This window comes from Schistocerca nitens, chromosome 2 (genome assembly GCF_023898315.1).
Source record: "Schistocerca nitens isolate TAMUIC-IGC-003100 chromosome 2, iqSchNite1.1, whole genome shotgun sequence".
NCBI classification, from domain to species: domain Eukaryota; kingdom Metazoa; phylum Arthropoda; class Insecta; order Orthoptera; family Acrididae; genus Schistocerca; species Schistocerca nitens.
The window spans coordinates 209,476,781-209,500,859 of NC_064615.1; the positions used below are offsets into that span (position 1 = coordinate 209,476,781).

At 43.6% G+C, this 24,079-nt stretch overlaps 1 protein-coding gene across 1 annotated transcript; it reads left to right on the forward strand.

Annotated features, from left to right (window-relative positions):
- The first annotated feature begins 647 nt into the window (after positions 1–647).
- On the forward strand, positions 648–23,557 carry LOC126235918 (E3 ubiquitin-protein ligase SIAH1A-like). The gene is made up of 2 exons (XM_049944875.1): positions 648–760; positions 21,083–23,557. The coding sequence occupies exons 1-2, from the start codon at positions 700–702 to the stop codon at positions 21,925–21,927; spliced, it is 906 nt and encodes a 301-aa protein (XP_049800832.1). The 5' UTR covers positions 648–699; the 3' UTR covers positions 21,928–23,557.
- The last annotated feature ends 522 nt before the right edge of the window (positions 23,558–24,079 follow it).

Consider the following 24,079-nt stretch of genomic DNA (forward strand, 5'->3'; position numbering starts at 1 on the left):
GAGCATATAGGACGCTGGTTCAACTTATTCTTGAGTACTGCTCGAATGTTTGGGATCCGTACCAGGTCGTATTGAAGGAAGACATCGAAGCAGTTCAGAGGCGAGCTGATAGATTTGTTACCAGTTAGTTCGAACAATACGTAAGTGTTACGGAGATGCTTCGGGAACTCAAATGGAATCCCTGGAGGGAAGGCGACATTGTTTCCGAGAAGCACTACTGAGAAAATTTAGAGAAATGGCATTTGAAGCTGCTTGCCGAACGATTTTACTGCCGCCAACGTACATCTCGCGTAAGGACCACGAAGATAAGATATGAAAAATTAGGGCTCATATGGAGGCATATAGGCAGTCGTTTTTCCCTCGCTCTATTTCGTAACGGAACACGAAAGGAAATGAGTAGTACTGGTACAGAGTACACTCCGCCAAGCACCTAACGGTGGCTTGCGGAGCGTCTATGTTTGATGTAGATGTAGAACAAAGACAATACACATGACTTTCGCATCTCAAGTGTACGACTGGTTCTTTTCCAGTGTAGCAGATGACCAACTCAGATCAAAACGCAGTAGAGTTGACGACAGAGATGGGTTTTCTTATTACTAAAGTGCGCCGTATCGATAACTACAGCGTGTGAGAGATATGGCTTATCTGCGATAGCGGTAACATTGACGACACATTGCGTAGGTTGGCGCCCTGCTGTGGATGTGCTCGTGGTCGCCGTACTGCGGTTTTCTTCTGGGAAGCATGCGGACACAGTCTGCAGGTGAGGTTCCGTATTACGTAGATGCTCCTTGTGTTGAGTTTGTTTGTTTGTTTGTAGAGTCTCCGTGGTTCTGCAAATAATTACGACAGTAAGTCGTTACCTAGCACAATCATATTCACAATTTGCATTGCCGTAAGCCATAATACTTGAACTGCTCGAGATTTTAGAAGTTTTTTGCATTTGTTGTGAAGTGCGCCAAGAGATGAGAATGAATCTAATTGTCCGTCCGAGACGGTACTTTTATCTAAAGCTTAAGCCTGGTGTTCTACAATATCGAATTTGATATCAGTTATGACAGTTTGTAGTGTCAGGCACTGTAAGATTAGTTTTTCTCTAATTTGGAGGGTTGTCTGTTTCATACATACTTATCGATTTTCTGGTTCAGATGGACACTTGAGTACAACAGTAAATCTTCTCCATTTTATTTTTATAGTGTGGCACGTCTCGCCACCTGTTGACATATTTGTGTGCTTCTCTGAAGTAAAATCTTCTTGTTTTTGTAATGTTCATAGCACAGAATAGAGAGTACACAGAAAGGAAAGCAGAGGGCATCTGCTTTGATTTGTATGAAGTCAAGCGTTGCGCTGGACGCCATATTGAAACCTAGTAAACGCGAAGCGGTAGCTGCTTACTACTGCAGCTCGGAAAGGACATTCTTACAAAACGGAACCAACCGAACGGCTTAAATGGGATCTTTTACGAAAGGAGACGCTAATGAAACTAGTTACGAAAACATTTTCGGTTAAAAACTTATCACCTAAGCTTTTAAATTCATTCCTGTTCACATGCCCAAGCGTGAACTGCCACATATAATGTGTGTGCCTATGTTTTTGTTTCCACCTATCAGCTAATTTCCAGATACCAGCGGCAGTCCTTGAAGGACATACAGTTCATTCCTCTTGTCATTCGTATTTACCGAATCAGTAGTGTCACAAAATGTATTTGTCTACTCCACAGTATCGTTCCTGTAAAACGTATTTAAAGTATCGTGACACCCACTTTCGTTTGCACTAAACTCTTAGCCAATATTTTGTAATACACTCAGCAGGTAATTTGCGTCATAGGTTGTATTTAATATGCGCACGTAACAGCGAAGATAGACAATAATAAGCAAACTTCAGTCCATGTAAGGTCTTACAAACTGGATTTGCAGTGACCTTGTTTAATAAAAATTTAATTTCTAGTTTGTCATAAATACGTTCATATCTTGCGAGCTAAGCTAAACTAGGCTTCTTGAAACTGGTCTCATATATACTGTCCCAGTTTCCTCCACCACTTCTGCCATTTTTGGAACCCGTTCTGGAAGGCTACTCGGCTAAACTACTCTGATGGAAAAAAATTGGCACGAAAAAATAAATAATGCAGAGTAATGAAATTGCGGGAACACATTTGTCTAGGTAACATACACTCCTGGAAATGGAAAAAAGAACACATTGACACCGGTGTGTCAGACCCACCATACTTGCTCCGGACACTGCGAGAGGGCTGTACAAGCAATGATCACACGCACGGCACAGCGGACACACCAGGAACCGCGGTGTTGGCCGTCGAATGGCGCTAGCTGCGCAGCATTTGTGCACCGCCGCCGTCAGTGTCAGCCAGTTTGCCGTGGCATACGGAGCTCCATCGCAGTCTTTAACACTGGTAGCATGCCGCGACAGCGTGGACGTGAACCGTATGTGCAGTTGACGGACTTTGAGCGAGGGCGTATAGTGGGCATGCGGGAGGCCGGGTGGACGTACCGCCGAATTGCTCAACACGTGGGGCGTGAGGTCTCCACAGTACATCGATGTTGTCGCCAGTGGTCGGCGGAAGGTGCACGTGCCCGTCGACCTGGGACCGGACCGCAGCGACGCACGGATGCACGCCAAGACCGTAGGATCCTACGCAGTGCCGTAGGGGACCGCACCGCCACTTCCCAGCAAATTAGGGACACTGTTGCTCCTGGGGTATCGGCAAGAACCATTCGCAACCGTCTCCATGAAGCTGGGCTACGGTCCCGCACACCGTTAGGCCGTCTTCCGCTCACGCCCCAACATCGTGCAGCCCGCCTCCAGTGGTGTCGCGACAGGCGTGAATGGAGGGACGAATGGAGACGTGTCGTCTTCAGCGATGAGAGTCGCTTCTGCCTTGGTGCCAATGATGGTCGTATGCATGTTTGGCGCCGTGCAGGTGAGCGCCACAATCAGGACTGCATACGACCGAGGCACACAGGGCCAACACCCAGCATCATGGTGTGGGGAGCGATCTCCTACACTGGTCGTACACCACTGGTGATCGTCGAGGGGACACTGAATAGTGCACGGTACATCCAAACCGTCATCGAACCCATCGTTCTACCATTCCTAGACCGGCAAGGGAACTTGCTGTTCCAACAGGACAATGCACGTCCGCATGTATCCCGTGCCACCCAACGTGCTCTAGAAGGTGTAAGTCAACTACCATGGCCAGCAAGATCTCCGGATCTGTCCCCCATTGAGCATGTTTGGGACTGGATGAAGCGTCGTCTCACGCGGTCTGCACGTCCAGCACGAACGCTGGTCCAACTGAGGCGCCAGGTGGAAATGGCATGGCAAGCCGTTCCACAGGACTACATCCAGCATCTCTACGATCGTCTCCATGGGAGAATAGCAGCCTGCATTGCTGCGAAAGGTGGATATACACTGTACTAGTGCCGACATTGTGCATGCTCTGTTGCCTGTGTCTATGTGCCTGTGGTTCTGTCAGTGTGATCATGTGATGTATCTGACCCCAGGAATGTGTCAATAAATAAAATTCTTCTCGGGTATGCAGCCGGATCATGACGTCTTCAAGACACAATATTTCTGCGGTCCAACTGGCCGCCATCATCAGGTGAGAGCGCTGGTGCACAATCTCGCCGGAACTGACTTCCCAGCGCAAGCGGCAGCCCATATATAGGCCGCAGAAGGCCCACAACGCGTGCGCGAAAAGGTGCCGTAGCTGCCCTCTTGTGCAGTAAACATGCCGCGCCGCCGGTGGTGGAAAGAGGCGAAATCGAGATATCGCTGTCAAAAATAAAAGAAAATTAAAAAATTCTATTCCGACGATTGAGACGCAGACCGTTGTTTTTTAATGTCGGATAACACCGGGTCCCAAGTCTTACTTAAAAGATAGCCCTTGTCTCTATTAATAAGATTGTCAGATAAACGAATCTCTATTGATTCTTTTAAAATACAGTCCCAATATCGAGATGCAGGGGCAACCATTTGTGTCGCATCATATTGCATTCTGTGTCCCTGGGTGAGACAGTGCTCCGCCACTGCGGATTTCTCGGGTTGAAGCAGCCGTGTGTGCCGCTGATGCTCAACACATCGGTCCTGAATGGTCCGGATCGTCTGACCAATGTAAGCCTTCCCACAGTGGCAAGGGATCTTGCATACACCGGGCTTCCTCAAACCCAAGTCATCCTTCACAGAGCCAAGAAACGCTCTAAGCTTGGCCGGCGGACGAAAAATACTTTTGATGTGATATCTTTTTAGAATTCTTCCTATCTTCGAGGAAATGCTCCCAGCAAAAGGCAGAAAAGCCACCGATTTGCAGGTATCTTCTGGTGGTTCAGGCGATGGTCCAAACTGGAAAGCACGACGGATCTGTTTATCTGTATAGCCATTCTGCTTGAACACAACCTTAAGGTGGTCCAATTCTTGTGTCAAGCTTTCTCCATCTGAAATGGCATAAGCTGTTCTCGCCAACGTTCGCAGGACCCCTGTACGCTGGAACGATGGATGACAGCTAGAAGCATGCAGGTAACGGTCCGTGTGCGTAGGCTTTCGATAAACACTGTGTCCCAGTGTCCCATCATCCTTTCTGTACACCAGAACATCCAGAAACGGAAGTTTTCCATCACTTTCCACCTCCATGGTAAACTTGATGCTAGGATGCAGGGAATTAAAATGATCTAGGAGGCGGTCAAGAGCCTCTCTCCCATGAGGCCACACCATAAACGTGTCGTCAACGTACCTCCAAAAACAGGTTGGTTTTAAGGACGCCGTCTTCAGCGCCATGTCCTCCAAATCTTCCATAAAAAGGTTGGCGACTATTGGGGACAGTGGGCTCCCCATAGCCAGTCCGTCAGTCTGTTCAAAATATTTGTCATTGAATAAAAAGTACGTTGACGTCAGCACGTGGCGACAAAGCCTGGTTGTGTCCTCATCCAGTTTCTCACCAATTAATTGCAAGGATTCTTCCAGAGGAACCCGGGTAAAAAGCGACACGACATCAAAGCTCACAAGCAAATCGCAGGGACTAAGAGACAAGGACTTCAATCTCTGAATAAACACCATAGAATTGGGAATGTGATGTTCGCATTTACCGACGTGAGGGCCAAGAACAGATGCTAAATACTTGGCTAGATTGTAGGTAGGAGCACCCAAGTTACTCACGATCGGACGAAGCGGGACCCCTTTCTTATGAATCTTGGGTAGGCCGTATAGTCTCGGTGGCACGGCAGCACCAGGACGAAGTTTTTTGAGAACGTCGTCAGGTAAAGAACTCTTCTTCAACAGTGAAAGCGTCTTCCGTTTTATCCGTTCAGTTGGGTCGTCCTGCAATGTTCTGTATGCTGAGTCCTCAAGTAAGAGATCCATCTTTCCCAGATAGTCATCACGTGACAGAAGAACCGTTGCGTTGCCTTTGTCGGCTGGTAGAACTATCAGATCCTCGTCTTCTCTAATGGATCGGACGGCTGCCCTTTCGAGAGAGGAGATGTTACTCCGTGGAGGCGGCGCCCGCCGCAATGTATGTGAGACCTCTTGCCTAATCTCTTCAGCTTGGCCCTCCGAAAGGTTGGACACTGCTTGTTCGACTGCACAGATGAATTCGGTGATAGGCACATTCCTCGGTGTAGGGGCAAAATTCAGGCCTTTCTCCAACACTGACAGTGTAGCGTCGTCCAGTTCTTTACTCGTGAGGTTAATCACTGTCCGTCGACGGGTGTCGTCATCAGATATCATAGGTTGAGAACAAAGCCGTTGAAACTTAGAAGACTGTTTCCTGACGGAGCTCCTATGCGTCCAATCTGATAGTGCCCAAGAAGAACTATCCACCCATTCCCAGGATGCATCCGACAGCAGCGACGATAACTCCAAGTGCACGAAGAGTAAATCCTTGGATATGAGATCCAGTTGTCTTCGAGTGAAGCGAATACGCTCCTTGACTAAGGCGAAACTGGCACGCTTCTTGATGTTGTTGGCCGTTTTCGTATCAATAAAATGCACAATTGTGGCAAACTTAGGTATCACTCTTCCATCGCGGCATCTCAGCAAAAAAGGCGAGGGCACTCAGCAACTTGCCCTTCTTCTTACGAAGTTTATCAAACTTCTTCACGAGTTCCACCATCTCCTCCCCGTAGAGGCTTCTGATGTGACTACGAAGGCTTTCCCGGCGTAATAATTTGTAAAATTCTTCTCGGGTATGCAGCCGGATCATGACGTCTTCAAGACACAATATTTCTGCGGTCCAACTGGCCGCCATCATCAGGTGAGAGCGCTGGTGCACAATCTCGCCGGAACTGACTTCCCAGCGCAAGCGGCAGCCCATATATAGGCCGCAGAAGGCCCACAACGCGTGCGCGAAAAGGTGCCGTAGCTGCCCTCTAGTGCAGTAAACATGCCGCGCCGCCGGTGGTGGAAAGAGGCGAAATCGAGATATCGCTGTCAAAAATAAAAGAAAATTAAAAAATTCTATTCCGACGATTGAGACGCAGACCGTTGTTTTTTAATGTCGGATAACACCGGGTCCCAAGTCTTACTTAAAAGATAGCCCTTGTCTCTATTAATAAGATTGTCAGATAAACGAATCTCTATTGATTCTTTTAAAGTACAGTCCCAATATCGAGATGCAGGGGCAACCATTTGTGTCGCATCATATTGCATTCTGTGTCCCTGGGTGAGACAGTGCTCCGCCACTGCGGATTTCTCGGGTTGAAGCAGCCGTGTGTGCCGCTGATGCTCAACACATCGGTCCTGAATGGTCCGGATCGTCTGACCAATGTAAGCCTTCCCACAGTGGCAAGGGATCTTGTATACACCGGGCTTCCTCAAACCCAAGTCATCCTTCACAGAGCCAAGAAACGCTCTAAGCTTGGCCGGCGGACGAAAAATACTTTTGATGTGATATCTTTTTAGAATTCTTCCTATCTTCGAGGAAATGCTCCCAGCAAAAGGCAGAAGATACCTGCAAATCGGTGGCTTTTACATCGAGTGGATGAACGTGTACATGTATGGAGACAACCTCATGAATCCGTGGACCCTGCAAGTCAGCAGGGGACTGTTCAATCTATTGGAGGCTCTGAAATGGTGCGGGTCGTGTGCGGTTGGAGTTATGTGGGACCTCTGATACGTCTAGGTACGACACTGACGGGTGACACGTACTTGAGCATCGTGTCTGATCACCTGCATTCCTTCATGTCCATTGTGCATCGCGATGGTCTTGGGCGATCCCGCAGGACAATGCGACACCCCTTACGTCCAGTATTGGTACAGATGGCTCCAGGAACACTCTTCTGAGTTTAAACACTTCCGCTGGCCACCAAATTCCCTAGACGTGAACGTTGTTGAGCATATCTGGGATGCCTTGCAACATGCTGTTCAGAAACGATATTCACCCCCTCGTACTCTTAAGGATTTATTTATTTATTTATTATGTATTTATTTATTTAACCTGATCAGATTGGGGCCATTAGGCCCTCTCTTACATCGGACCAGTGCTTCACACATGCAGCATTTCACACATCAGAGTTACATCATGACAATAGTTTAAATAAGAAAATTAGATTACCCTAGTGACAATATGAATAAATAGTAATGACTAAGACCTAAAGAAAAAAGTGCTGGCAGTAGTTTTACAACAGGTGCTATACATACAAATTATGATAAAAGCAGTAATAGTAACAGTAAAAAAATCAGACAATAATGATAGACATGAGAAAAATTGGCAATAGTAATGAAGATTTGTGCAGATGTACATTAATATCTTGGTGTGCAAAGTAGATGTTTACTAGTATAGCGAGTTTTGGGGAAGGGAGATTTAAGGAGGGGGAAAGAGGGAAGTAATGAGGTGAAGTGCATTCATATACAGAGGAAGGCATTACTGTTGCTTAAGTAGATACGTCATTAACTGTTTTTCGAAGCCGGACATGTTTTTAAGTTCTCTAATATAACGAAGGAGGTTATTCCAAAGTCGGGTTCCCGCTACTGTAAAGGACTTGGAGAAGGTGACAGCGATGCAGTGGAACAGAGAGGATTTTATTATGATAGGAACGTGTGTTTCTGTCATGTTGTTCCGACATAAGCGTTAAGGACGAGGAGTGAGGGACAGTGTACATTTATAGGGTAGTAGATGAGACAGAGTGTATGGAAATCTCTGCGTTTGTCTGCACGCAGCCAGGACAATTTTGCATATGCTGGTGAAATGTGATCAAAAAGTCGAACGTCACAGATATATCGGACGCAGGCATTCATGACCACTTCCAGACATCGCGAATTTTCCTGAGAGAGGCCTTGTGGGATAATATCGCTGTAGTCAATGATTGGGAGTATAAGCGTTTGTACTAATTTCTTTTTCAGATCGAAAGGGAAGGGTTTTTTTATATTTTTGTAGGACATGAAGGGATACTGATGCTTTTTTGCACACTGCAGTTACGTGCTCTGTCCACTTTAGATTTTCATCTATTATTACTCCCAAACTCTTTGCTCTGGGAGAGAAGTTAATATTTGTTCCATTTAGGATAAGAGATGGTACGGATTCCCGATGTTTGGGCTAATGAGCTTAGAGTGACCAACAAGTATCGCTTGGGTTTTAGGTGGATTTAGTTTTAGTCCTATGTCCTGTGCCCATTTTGATAGTGCATCGAGATCAGTATTGGAATTTTCAATAGCTTTCTTAAGATTGCTTGGTTTCGCACTTAGATACAACTGAATATCATCAGCATACATATGATATTTGCAATAGGTCAGAACCGATGACACATCACGGACATACAGAGAGAAGAGTATGGGACCTTGGGGAACGCCTGACACTACCTGTCGCCTTTGTGATTTTATATTCACAGACATGACGCGTTGCTGACGAGACGTCATGTATGAGCGAAACCATTGCACTGCACTTGGTGAGAAATTTAGGCCGCTAAGTTTGGTTAGTAAGATGTCGAAGTCGACAGTATCAAACGCTTTGCTGAAATCTAAGAGCAAATGATAATCGCTTCTTGTCTGTCCATGGCAAGTTTCAGGTCATCTGTCACCTTTATCAGTGCGGATATTGTGCTCCGACGTTTACGGAATCCTGATTGGTATTCGTCTAGTAGGTTGTTAGTAGTTAGGTAGTTGGTGAGCTGGTCGTGGACTATATATTCTAAGGCCTTTGATAGTGCAGGAAGAAGGCAGATGGGGCAGTAGTCAGAGGGTGCTGTGGCGATGTCCTTTTTAGGCAGTGGCTTAATTTGTCCCAGTTTCCATGCCTCTGGGAAAACACTTGTGATTAATGAATCGTTGAAAATGTCTGTTATAGAGGGCAGTAGTTGATCAATAATAAGTTTTACCATCTGGATAGTGATGCCATCATGTCCAGTAGATGCTGATCTAATCCGCTTTATGGCAGTATTGCAAGTGACGTTCTGTAGATAGAATTTTTATTTGCTACAGTCGTTCATCCCCATGAAGTAATCTGTAATTGTCTGTTTTTTTTTTTTTTTTGTTCAATTGTGGTTGTAATGTGAAGAATCGGTTTAGTTCTTCAGCTGGGACGATGGGATTCTCTGCAACTTTTATTTTGCCTAAACCGAGACTACAGAGATTTTTCCACAGGATAGCTGGTCGGTCTACATCTATTCTCAGCCCTGTAGGATTCATGGGTTCATTCCCTCCAGCACTACTTCAGACATTAGTCGACTCCCTAACACGTCGTGCTGCGGCACTTCTGCGTGCTCGCGGGGACGCTACACGATATTAGACAGATGTACCAGTTTCTTTGGCTCTCCAATGGAAATGCGAAAGCGGATCGAAAATTCAAGAGAAAAACCGCACTTGTTCGAGAAATGCTGTACGTGGCGACTGCACAAGAGCCACAACTAAATAACATGTTTCCCAATTGTCTGTGACACTACTAGGTGAATAATGGTACTGGCTTACTTCCTACAAACAGCTCCGTCCCAGTTAACACAATGATGGTTAAGTACAGAGAAGGGACTTTCTCCAGCCCCTCCTGTTCGTAAATTGTTAGCGAACAGCGCGTCTTCACGACTGTACAATTAGATGAAAATGCTATAAAAGCGTCTGGAGTGTTTGTTGTGATACGCTGGGAAACAAAGGCCTGAGTAATAAAAGATGCTCTTTCACTTGTATACCGGTGTATCTGCCCGCGATCTGCACATATAAAATTATAAAACTAGCTAGGATTAAGTACATATTATTCTCTTCAATATGCAGTACACAGTTTCTCCTCCTCTTTCTTCTTCTTCTAAACAAGTTTAGTTAAAAAATCCCTCTGGCTTCATCTTGCATGCGGCCGACATCTCGCCTTACTTTCAGTTTGCGGTAAGCATATCTGTACAACGTTAGGCATCCACTGTAAATGTGATAGCCATTGCTTTCGGTAGTTGCGTACTTCATCGGTCATTTTATCAACATAAAATACCACACGGCTTTCATCACTTCTAAACTTATCTCGTGTAGACACTCGTTTGGTTTGTCGTAAAATGTCTTTTTGATATTTCTATCTTATCTTGTTGCCTTAATGTCCATGTCTCACTTTCATAAAACAGAGTAAGTTTAGACAAGATGTTCAATCTGATCTAAAGATCTTTCCTCCAAAGTGCCTTTTAATGCATGCATTCAGTCGTATATGTAGATACTGCCCTCTACATCGGCGTTAGATCTGTTAATGATTGTATTGCGACCGAAATTTTAATAGGAAAGTACATGTTATTTCAATTCTCCACTTGCGACTTCTTCAGCCGTTGTTAAATATTTTTCTTGGATAGCCATTGTTTTCTATTTACTGTTCGATATTTTCATCTTACGTTTTCCAAACAGTTTGTTCATTTCTGTTACATACCCTTCCAAGGTCCTCTGTAAATCTGCGCTAGAACCCTGTATTCTACAGTGCAAATATGAATGTCCAAATATCCTTGTTACTCCTAACTATACTACACGTGGGTCTTGCTCTTGCCAATACTGCATAATGTTGTTTATACAAGGGACAAACAATGAAGGTGACAGGTTAGAATCCTGCCTTAATCCTTGATTGAGGACATGAAGCTACCAATCAATACTCTACCCTTTCGATCCAATAGTAATATCACATTATCGATAAAATTACGTGTTATGTTCTATTCTAGAGCGTCTTGAGCGTAATATTAGATACGAAACACTATCCTGAGGTTATTCTAAAAATCATCACGAACCGACTTTTAGCTACTTAGGCCATAGTCAGGTGACAGTTACGAGTAAACGTCACAGTTATAAATGACGTAGATATAATTGATACACACGCGGAAGATACATCAAATGATGAGATTTTACAATGGGAAGTATTAATTTCCTAGTTTATGCAGGAATCATTACATTAACAAACGCTGAACAGTATATTTGTATCTCACGTGGGATTTAACAAATAAATGAAAAAAAAGTGTTAAACTACGATGGTAAATTCAACTTTATTTTTCATCGTCTATTAAAAGTAACATTTTCGACATACATGAAAAACTTTGTTTAAATTTTTGTGTTAAATCTAACGAGTTCTGCTTGACATGAAGAAAGTAATAGTTTCCTTTGTAAAAAGTCTCTCATTATCTCCTGTGTCTGGATCAGTAATATATGTGGTTACTTCATTCGGTCGCACCTAGAGACGGTTTCGTGACCAAATAAACAATATTCTAAAGGACATTTCCTATTTAATATTATTTCTCTGGCACATTAATTCCTACAGTGAGTGTTAAGTTATGCACTATAACTAATTTTTAATTTTCATTGTGCAAATTTTATGTGTGATTTTCATTAATAAGAATAAAATGCATTTATCACCCCGCTTATGCACATGTGTGCTGATCGTCTTTCTGACTTTCCATATATCTGGAGTCTCCCTATGTGCCATATTTCATTGGAACTTTGTAACAACTATCTGGGGTCTATATTCCAAAAGTTCACTTTCTGTGCGTTACATTGCGGAGTATTTATTTTTATTCAATACTCTCATGTTACTTCTAACTCAGTCCTAGAATTCCCCCCCCCCCCCCCCCCTTCTTGTGCACTGTTATTTATGAATGTGTCTGGGTGACAAGATTACGTCAGCATGATGTGCTTGCATTTTTATGAAATGTTCACGTACCTCAATAACGTCGTGACATTCTGCCGCCTGATCTACAGCTACACACAAAGCACCTCAGCCAGGGAGAGCTGTGAGAAACAGACTGCATTGCATGTGTTCCTAGACTGCATCTACTGAAAGTTCACACTACACCTTGGGATTAGCTTCTCTACCTAGTGTTGTATGATCTTTGAAGACCAACTGATTTCCAAACAGTGAAGTAACGAAAGCTGCTATGCATTTCATACTGCAACTATAAACACAAGTTTCTGTTGCGCTGTTCAGAATACAATTCTATTTTCTTTCACCCTTTCATGTCTCACATGATTTCTCCATCTTTTAATACATCACGTCATTCATATGACTGTCATAACAACAGTCTGCACATCTATTAAAACAACAAGATGAGTCATTTTACTAGTAGTCTAAATTTCAAACGATTTTGATTAGTTTGTTATGTTCACCAAAATACCACTCATTTGATTACTTAATACTGAACTGAAGTTTCTGAACGAAGTCTTCATAATATGTCATGCAACACGAGAGTCAAGTTTCAATTCACCAAAATAAATTCTTATAAAAGTAGTCTGAATCGGATAGAACTGCGCATGTCCACTTTATATTGTCTGCGATTACTTTATTCGACACCAAAACACGTTTCCACAGTACATTACGAAAAATGTGGGACCAACTGCAGATACATTGTACCATCTAGGTTAGGACCTCTCAATACTTCAGCCTACGCAGTAAATGTCCTGTCTCCAGCGATTTCCATTGAGGATTGTACACTCCTGGAAATTGAAATAAGAACACCGTGAATTCATTGTCCCAGGAAGGGGAAACTTTATTGACACATTCCTGGGGTCAGATACATCACATGATCACACTGACAGAACCACAGGCACATAGACACAGGCAACAGAGCATGCACAATGTCGGCACTAGTACAGTGTATATCCACCTTTCGCAGCAATGCAGGCTGCTATTCTCCCATGGAGACGATCGTAGAGATGCTGGATGTAGTCCTGTGGAACGGCTTGCCATGCCATTTCCACCTGGCGCCTCAGTTGGACCAGAGTTCGTGCTGGACGTGCAGACCGCGTGAGACGACGCTTCATCCAGTCCCAAACATGCTCAATGGGGGACAGATCCGGAGATCTTGCTGGCCAGGGTAGTTGACTTACACCTTCTAGAGCACGTTGGGTGGCACGGGATACATGCGGACGTGCGTTGTCCTGTTGGAACAGCAAGTTCCCTTGCCGGTCTAGGAATGGTAGAACGATGGGTTCGATGACGGTTTGGATGTACCGTGCACTATTCAGTGTCCCCTCGACGATCACCAGTGGTGTACGGCCAGTGTAGGAGATCGCTCCCCACACCATGATGCCGGGTGTTGGCCCTGTGTGCCTCGGTCGTATGCAGTCCTGATTGTGGCGCTCACCTGCACGGCGCCAAACACGCATACGACCATCATTGGCACCAAGGCAGAAGCGACTCTCATCGCTGAAGACGACACGTCTCCATTCGTCGCTCCATTCACGCCTGTCGCGACACCACTGGAGGCGGGCTGCACGATGTTGGGGCGTGAGCGGAAGACGGCCTAACGGTGTGCGGGACCGTAGCCCAGCTTCATGGAGACGGTTGCGAATGGTCCTCGCCGATACCCCAGGAGCAACAGTGTCCCTAATTTGCTGGGAAGTGGCGGTGCGGTCCCCTACGGCACTGCGTAGGATCCTACGGTCTTGGCGTGCATCCGTGCGTCGCTGCGGTCCCGTCCCAGGTCGACGGGCACGTGCACCTTCCGCCGACCACTGGCGACAACATCGATGTACTGTGGAGACCTCACGCCCCGCGTGTTGAGCAATTCGGCGGTACGTCCACCCGGCCTCCCGCATGCCCACTATACGCCCTCGCTCAAAGTCCGTCAACTACACATACGGTTCACGTCCACGCTGTCGCGGCATGCTACCAGTGTTAAAGACTGCGATGGAGCTCCGTATGCCACGGCAAACTGGCTGACACTGACGGCGGCGGTGCACAAATGCTGCGCAGCTAGCGCCATTCGACGGCCAACACCGCGGGTCCTGGTGTGTCCGCTGTGCCGTGCGTGTGATCATTGCTTGTACAGCCCTCTCGCAGTGTCCGGAGCAAGTATGGTGGGTCTGACACACCGGTGTCAATGTGTTCTTTTTTTCCATTTCCAGGAGTGTATTTGTTCCCATATACACTACTGGCCATTAAAATTGCTACACCAAGAAGAAATGCAGATGATAAACGGGCATTCATTGGACAAATATATTATACTAGAACTGACATGTGATTACATTTTCACGCAGTTTGGGTGCATAGATCCTGATAAATCAGTACCCAGAACAACCACCTCTGGCCGTAATAACGGCCTTGATACGCCTGGGCATTGAGTAAAACAGAGATTGGATGGCGTGTACAGGTACAGCTACCCATGCTGCTTCAACACGATACCATATTTCATCAAGAGTAGTGACTGGCGAATTGTGACGAGCCAGTTGCTCGGCCACCATTGACCAGACGTTTTCAATTGGTGAGAGATCTGGAGAATGTGCTGGCCAGGGCAGCAGTCGAACATTTTCTGTATCCAGAAATGCCCATACAAGACCTGCAACATGCGGTCGTGCATTATCCTGCTGAAATGTAGGGTTTCGCAGGAATCGAATGAAGGGTAGAGCCACGGGTCGTAACACATCTTAAATGTAACGTCAACTGTTCAAAGTGCCGTCAATGTGAACAAGAGGTGACCGAGACGCGTAACCAATGGCACCCCATACCATCACGCAGGGTGATACACCAGTATGGCGATGACGAATACATGCTTCCAATGTGAGTTCACCGCGATGTCGCCAAACACGGATGCGACCATCATGATGCTGTAAACAGAACCTGGATTCATCCGAAAAAGTGACGTTTTCCCATTCGGGCACCCTGGTTCGTCGTTGGGTAGACCATCGGAGGCGCTCCTGTCTGTGATGCAGCGTCAAGGGTAACCGCAGCCATGGTCTCCGAGCTAATAGTCCATGACTTCGAAAAAGCCTGAAAAATATGTGAACAGAAAGAGACTTTGAGACATAATGCCTAAACAGGTATATCCTATACTTTCACTGAAACTATAAAAGTAACAACCAAAGTTGAAATTATTTTAACTGTTGAACTGAAAAAATCACTACCAATAAATGATTTAAAGAAATATATAATCTGTCACCAACCTTGTTTAATGTGATGTGATTAAGAACTGAAGACAAGAAATTAGTTTGGGTAGACAGGTTAGTAGGAATAAACATGTTAATAACCTTGCATATGCAGATGATGTAAGAATTTTAGAAAAAATGAAGATGATCTACAAAAATCAGTGTATAAGCTACATCATTTACACAAAATATAATCTAACATTTGTATGTCATTAAAGAAAAACCATACTCATGGCTTGTCACAGGAGCTATCCCACACATTCAAAAATAATAATGGATAATACCCCACTTGAGCATATGTCCAGTTAATTTTTTAGCATATGATACAAGCTGTGATTTGGACAAGGATATAGAAAACAAGATTAATAAATATTAGTCACTATATGGAGTGATAAACGAAATATTCCAAATCAAAATATAGAATGACACAAAATTAAAATTTTATAAAACCTTGGCTACACCTATATTGCTGTTTGGAAGTGAGTCATGAATCCCCAACAAAACATAACGTAATCTACAAGTGTCAGATAGGAGACTGCTCAGAAAAGTTAGAAGTGTTTAGCAGAGAAAACCTGATAAAGAATTAGTATGTTAGGAATGAAACAAATGTTCATAATATCAATGAAAATTTGCAGAAAATAGAACATAATGGAAGCAATACCTGCAATGAATGAGTGTAGAGAAAATCACATGTCAAGCCATGCTTTACCAGCCAAGAGGAAGAAAGTACATAGGAGAACCCAGAATGAGAGGGCAATGAAAAGTGAAGAAGGAACAGGTGCAAGTGTCTAGACTTTGAAGTGCAGAAGGATAAGATGATGGATCAAGATGATATTAAGCAAGTGCTCATAACGTTTCAGGTCATCTGTGTATTACTTTTGCGCTATAAATACCAGTACTTTTTACATCGCATCTTCCACTCAGTGGAAGTGATCCACTCCTTCATTGGACAGCATTATGCGCAGACTTAAACATTCTTAATAGCACAAGTTTCAAGAATGGTTCTTTATGTAATTTTCTGAGTCACTCCACACATAATCTAAGAAAATATAATAGCTATTTAATAAAATCGCTTAAAAGTACTAGTAATGTTATATGTTTCGAAAACTATTAAACACATACTACTGAAATTGAAATGGTGAACTATTATTCCATGTAAGATTTTTATGTAGCATTCCATTAAAATTGATTCTTGAAATGGACAGAAGTAGAATCACAGGCTAACATATGATTTAGCATCTTAATACATCTCACATGGCACTTCTCTCTGCATAGCATCTCACAGACACACAGTACTCCCTCTAAAGACTGAATAATACTTGTTGCCACGATCCAAGCAGTCTTTCATGATGGTCTAACCATTCCACAGCTGTGATATTTTGTTCCTAATTTTTCTCTATACTCAGAACACTTTTCACATCTACAACTCCCAAGATATTAACGATACACTTCAGATGCATAGCCATGTTTTTTGCATGCAATCCCCTTACCAAATGAGCTGGCTAGTGTTGCCTCTAGATACAATACGAAACTTCAATATGCTCAGTGTCTACTAGAATTTCGAAAACAAACAACAATATGGTTGGTTGCCAGACATAAGACTTGTCTATTGAAGGAAGCAGAGGGAAACTAACAAGTAAACTGTACTGCCGATTCATCCTCTTCACAGTAATTCCACATGCAACACGTATACAGTACGCAGTCTCAGCGTTTTTGAAGAGTTGTGAAACTTGTGAAACTTAAGGAAACATTAACTAGACAATTTGTCTTTCTTCTTTTTATTCATGTCATGACAGAAAATAAAGCAATATTAAACCAAAGCAAAGTGTTTGCAAGTCGCTGCCTTAACTTATGTCTGCCCATTTTTAAATTATGCCTTAAATATTCTAGAATATGCCAAGTACGAGTTATAAAATAAATTAAGGCAAACGACGAGCCCACACCTTATTTTGAAATTTGTAACATGTTTCATTACATGGCACTATGGTTTACTAGCGCTACTTCTTCTACAGCAGTGTCTCTGACTTTGTCCATTTGTTACACCAGCATTTCTACAAACATTCCTTTTACAGTACACGATGCCACATGGGTGCTACTTTTTATGAACCGTTGCCGTTTGAATGATAAAAACATTTGGTGTACTGGCAGATATGTTTACATCATTTCTTCGTAGAAAACATGTTATTGGGTTTCTTATGTGCTTGAAAACATGTATGCCATGCACGCTTCACCTTTTACTGACAATGCTTGTGTATCATCATATATTCTCTAAGACATGGATATAGATCTAAGCTCGATTCTGCTTAATATTCAGCCACAAGTCAGGAGTTTCAGCTTAAGTCATTCTGTGCAACTCCACAGACTGCTGTTGTGTGCAAAAACGTGTGCATCAAACGTGCCAGCTTTTACCCTTCAAGGTGCATGACTGTATTCTGTTTTGCATCCTTTATGCACTTCATGATTCATGTTTTGATTCAGCTGATCTTAATCCCTCACTTCTGTAGTGAAGCTCCTCCTGTAAATGATTTTAATTTACACCCACGAAGGCCATGCCATCAGAAGAAACGAATTAATTTGAAGCACTTAGAAGCATTTTGCAACACAAAACGTCAAATGCTGAAATATGAACAGTGATTATCTAGTGCTATTACGAACGCATGTTTTTAAGATTTTTCTAATAAATTTCGCTATTTAATATGCAGGGTGTCGCACCTGATTCTGCCATTTCATATATTTCCGAAATGAAACAAAGTTGTGGAAAATACTACTGGCCAGGGATGCATATATGTCAGGGACTCACACAATTGGCAGAAATACGCAATCTATAAAAGAAACAAACGTCAGGTTCAACACGAAATGACACGTGCATGTTTTTTTCTACAGAAAGGAAAACTAGAAGTACAGTTAGTGACAGCAGACTTCGTTTCACTGACCTATACCTCAAACCTTCTGATACAGACTTTAACGGATGAGAATGGCGCTCCAGTTTCAGCTGTAATGCCATAATGCTCTAAAATACGTTGTGTACACTGTCCTGAAGCCTGGTGTAGGCAACCCTTGTTCTTCGTATTACAGCAAAAACTGAAGCACCATCGGTGTTCTTTAAAGTTTAAGCATTCCTGAGGGTGTGCGGTTTAGACCAGTGGCACAAAATCTGCCATTACTAATAGTTTCCATTTTGGTACAAAAACATATATGTGCCACTTACACTGAAGAGCCACAGAAACTGGTACACCTGTCTCATATCGTATAGAGCCCCCGTGATCACGCAGAAGTGCCGCAACACGACGTGGCATGGACTCGACTAATGTCTGAAGTAGTGCTGGAGGGAAATGACACCATGAATCCTGCAGGGCTGCGCATAAATTCGTAAGAGTATGAGGGAGTGGAGATCCCTTATGAACAGCACGTTGCAAGGAATCCCAGATATGCTCAATAATGTACATGTCTGGGAAGTTTGGTGGCCAGCGGAAGTGTCTAAACTCAGAAGAGTGTTCCTGAAGCCACTATGTAGCAGTTCTGGACATGTCGCATAGTCCTGCCGGAATTGCCCAAGTCTGCCACAATGCACAATGGACATGAGCGGATGCAGGTGGACAGACAGGATGCTCACGTATGTGTCACCATTCAGAGTCGTCTCCAGAAGTATGAGGAGTCCCATATTAGTCCATCTACACACGCCCCACACCATTACACAGCCTCCACCAACTTGAACAGACCCCTGGTGACATGCAGGGTCCATGGATTCGTGAGGTTGTCTCCTTACCCGTGCACGTCCATCCACACAGTGTAATCTGAAACGAGACTCGTCCGACCAGGCAACATGTTTCCAGTCATCAGCAGTCGAATGCCCATGACGATGGGCCCAGGCGAGGTGTAAAGCTTTGTGTTGTGCAGTCATCCAGGGTACACGAGTGAACTTCGGCTCTGAAAGCCCATATCGATGAAGTTTTGTTGAATAGTTTGCACGCTGACACTTGTTGTGGTCCAGCATTGAAATCTGCAGAAATGTGCAGAAGGGTTGCACTTCTGTCACATTGAACCATTCTCTTCAGTTGTCGTTGGTCCCATTCTTGCAGGATCTTTTTCCGACCTCAGCATTGTCAGAGATTTAATGTTTTACGGATTCCTGACACTTACAGTACACTCGTGAAATTGTCGTGTGAGAAAAATTCCCACTTCATCACTACCTTGGAGATGCTGTCTCCCATCGCTCGTGCGCCGACTGTAACACCACCGTCAAACTCACTTAAATGTTGATAACCTGGTATTGTAGTAGCAGTAACCGATCTAACAATTGTGCCAGACACTTGTTGTTTAATATAGGCATTGCTGACTGCAGCTCCGTATTCTATCTGTTTAAATATCTCTGTATTGGAATATGCATGCCTAAACTCTTCAGTGGCGCTTCAGTGTAAAAAACGTAACTTTGTATTGAAAATGATGTTTGTTTATTTTATGGATTGTGCATTCCTGACCATTGTGGGAGACCCTGCCATAAATGCATACCTGGTCGATTGTATTTTTCACGTTTTGTTTCATTTCGGAAATATATGAGGTCCCAGATCTAGGTGGGACACACTGTACAATTTAAAAGAGATTCACATAATATGCAAAAAACTGGTGATTTCTCAAACTGGGGAACAATCAAGAATGGGGTGCCGCAAGGTTCTGGCTTGGGTTCCTCTGCTGTTCTCAATATATATTAATGACTTGCCATTCTATATTCACAAAGATGCAAAGCTGGTACTTTTTGCCAATGATACAAGTATAGCTATCACACCCAACAGACAAGAATTAACTGGTGAAATTGTAAACGATGTTTTTCAGAAAATCATTAAGTGGTTCTCTGCAAATGGGCTCTCATTAAACTTTGACAAAACACAGTAAATGGAATGACCCCATTAATAAATATAGACTTCGATCAGAAATCGGTAGCTAAGGTAGAATATTAAAAATTTCTAGGTGTATGCATTGATGAGGGATTGAACTGGAAAAAACCCACTGAGGGGTCACTGCAAATTTTGGCGATATACATTTGAGTAAATTAGCTTACCACGCCTATTTTCATTCTCTGCTTTTGTATGGCATCATAATCTGGAGTAACTCATCATTGAGTAAAAGAGTGTTCATTGCACAAAAGTGTGTAATCAGAATAATTGTTGGAGCTCATCCAAGACCATCCTGCAGACACTTATTTAAAAAGCTAGGGAGCTTCACTGTAGCCTCACAATATATATATTCACTTATGAAATTTGTTATTAACAGTCCGAACGAATTCAAAAGTAATAGCAGTGTACATGGCTACAACACTTGGAGAAAGGATGATCTTCACTACTCAAGGTTAAATCTAAGTTTGGCTCAGAAGGGGGTAAATTATGCTGCCACAAAAGTCTTTGGTCACTTACCTAATAGCATCAAAAGTCTGAGAGATAGCCACATAGCATTTAAAAGGAAATTAAAAGAATTTCTTAATGGCAACTCCTTCTACTCATTAGAAGAATTTTTGGATATAGTAAGTGGGTAATTTTCCAACCTACACAAAAAAAAATTAAAATGTTGAGTGTCATGTAATATTTTGTCTAATGTAATATCTTGTACAGACACCTTTTATTAACCTGACGCATTCCACATCATTACGAAGTGTTGTATTCATGATCTATGGAACAAGTACTAATCTGATCTAATCTAATCTAATCTGCTTTCTGAAATGTCATCAAATTTTACACTCCCCTTGTTGCCTTTCTGAACGGTTCCTAAACGGGATGTGTTATGGCAGACATGACGCAGGTGGTAAGGTTACCTTCATCGCCGAGAGCAAACGACAGCGGCGCTCTGGAACAGCGACGGCAGCAGCTGGCTCGGTGCCGGGCGTGCAGCTTCCTCATGGTGGGGCAGGTGTCCTGCTGCCCCAACAGTCACGCCACCTGCTGCTCACAGGGTGGCAAGTGCCGGGTCTGCGGTGAGCCGCTGCTGCCGCCCTCCACCTACACACTGAACCTGCAACAACTGGCAGCTGCAGAGCCTGTGGTGCAGTGCGCCCAGCCCGGCTGTCCCGAGCGCGCGCCGTTACCACAGATGGCCGCGCATGAGCGCATCTGCGCGCACCGCCCGATGCGCTGCCTCGTCGAGCCGGACACCTGTTCGTGGCATGGCCGGCGCGCCGACCTGGAGGCGCACACCCAGGCCCAACATCCGCACCACTTCGTGCGCTTCCCCAGCACAGCCGGCGCCAGCGTCTCGTGGCGCATCTCCAAGCAGGGCTGCTGTGTCGATCTGACTCGCCACCTCGTCATGGCACTGGGCGAGACATTCGTCTACCAGAAGGAATTCTGCTACCCGGAGCGCCAGCTGTACATTGCTGTGCAGCTGGTGGGCCCACCCGAACGCAGCATGCGCTTCCGATACAAGTTCGAGCTTACCCGCAATGAGGCGGCCCACTCTGTGACTTTTGAGCGAGCCGTCCATTCGGAGGACGAAGACTTAAAGCGGGCTGCTGGCCTTGGAGACTGCATCAAGGTCCCCTACGACACCATTACACAGTTCTGTCATGGCGAGAGGGTGGTCGTGCTGTGCAAAGCCAAATACCCATATAAACATGAACTGCCAATTACACATTTGTAGTTCCAGTGATTATGACTCAACTGATTCATAACACTTTCATCATGTGATTATTACAGGCCGCCTCTTGTCATTAATGTGCAGCCTTACTTCAAATCTACCCCACTATTAATGTGCTAAAACTCACTGAGACTTTAAATTCTAAGAAAAGTATTCACATAACCAACAATACTCTTTGAAATCTATACACACACTGTGACAATTACGTTACACTTTTCTGTGTATCATTAATTTGGCTAACTTCTGCATTTATTCAGAGCAATATGGCACAGTGGTAAGGCACTGGAATTTTACTAAGGTCAGTGCCTCAAATCCCTATCTGACCATCCAGATAAGACCTCCTGTGATTTTCCCAGTACACTTAAGTCAAATCCAAGAATGGCTTCTTTGAGACAGACACAGCCATTTTCGTTCCCCATCCCTCCTGACTCCAACTCCACCACTATTGACCTTGGCATCAATGTGAGGTTAAACCCTAATGTCTCCCTTCCTCCATTTTCATGATGTTTAGGACTTGTATATAATTGCAAGTGAGCATTGAAATTATTTTGTGGTGGAGTAATTTTGAAACTGGTCGACTCAGTCTGTCAAGGGTAACCTAGAAGCTTTGAACACATCAAAATGTGTTGGTCTGAAAATGTTTTGGTATCTCGCATCATCCCACTGTTATGGGATATAGTACTAATGATGTAAATGTACATACTGACACATGATAAGTGAACTATAGTGACTGTCATAATACTGAGAGACTCGCAATAGCTAATATTTAAAGAGTTTGTGCATATGACATGAAGTGAAGACAGGGAGATCTATAAACCTTTAAGTCACCAGAGCAGTGACGAATCTCTCTCTATGATTCTGAAGGCATCTCTGAATTTTCTATTCGGAATGCCCATTGTTCTATGGAAAACAATACTTTCTTGTCTTTGTGACAGAGATTGTTGTTACACCAACAGTATTCGTTTACAAAAAGTATACTTTTGAGTGAGAAAAGATACGCATTTGGATCAGCAAAGGAAATTATTCTCTCATTCCATAGAGTGTCCGTCATTACAGTGACACATCATATGGCTGAAAGAAACAGAATCTCCATATCCTTGGAAATAAAATTCGGCTCAGTAGAAAAAATTGTAATGAACATGTAATATAAATTACTGCAGACAAAGAAATTGGTGCTTTTATCCTATAGGGCATCAGCTTGTCTATTTGTTTTTTCATCATTATTCATCATTAGAAAGCATTACTGAATGCACAACAGTTTTAAAACAGTAAATGCATGTTATTTCCTCTGCAAGTAGTAACTCACTTTTATTGATGAGGCTGCGTGGACTTTACTCTGGATTCCCACCAGTTTATATTCCTCACACCCTCGTGGTTCATGTGAGAGATAACACAGGTGCTTGCTAAACTACAGAAATAGATTGTGTGTTTTATTACCAAGTGTTTACGTGTGACACTTTCCATTGTCTGCATTTCATCACAATTGGCAGTATTTATTTTTCCTTAACTAACTATGTACACTATCCATTGTCATTCTTCATCTGCACTGTGCAGTAATTCTCCAACTGTATTTTTTGATTTCCCTAGAGTACTAAGATATGAGGTAGGGAGTACTTTGGTAAATACAACAGCTTCCAAGATAGTTTTTATTATTGGCAATGTATGTCTCTCAGTAGACTTCAGTTCTGATTGACTTACATAGCAATGTCAGAAAATTCCACTTTTTTTACAAAAATGTCTTGTTTAAAAGTCTTTTGTGGCTACAATGGAAATAATTGTAATGCATTATACCAAAATGTCTACAAGTTTTTGTACTGTATCCAGAATGAGCTCAAATAAATTACTGTTTTTTATATTAAGTGAGACCATATTCAGCACTGCCCTTAGTGCTCGAGTCCCACTCGCGCATCTTCAACAAACAAAACTTTTTCAGTTTGGCATCTGACAGATGAGGAACTCTCTAGCAGAGGTACTTGAAGTATTAGATCGACATCTACGCCTACACTGCGCAAGCCACTTTATGGTGTGGGCCGGGCCGGAGTGGACGAACGGTTCTAGGCGCTACAGTCTGGAACCGCGCGACCGCTACGGTCGCAGGTTCGAATCCTGCCTCGGGCATGGATGTGTGTGATGTCCTTAGGTTAGTTAGGTTTAA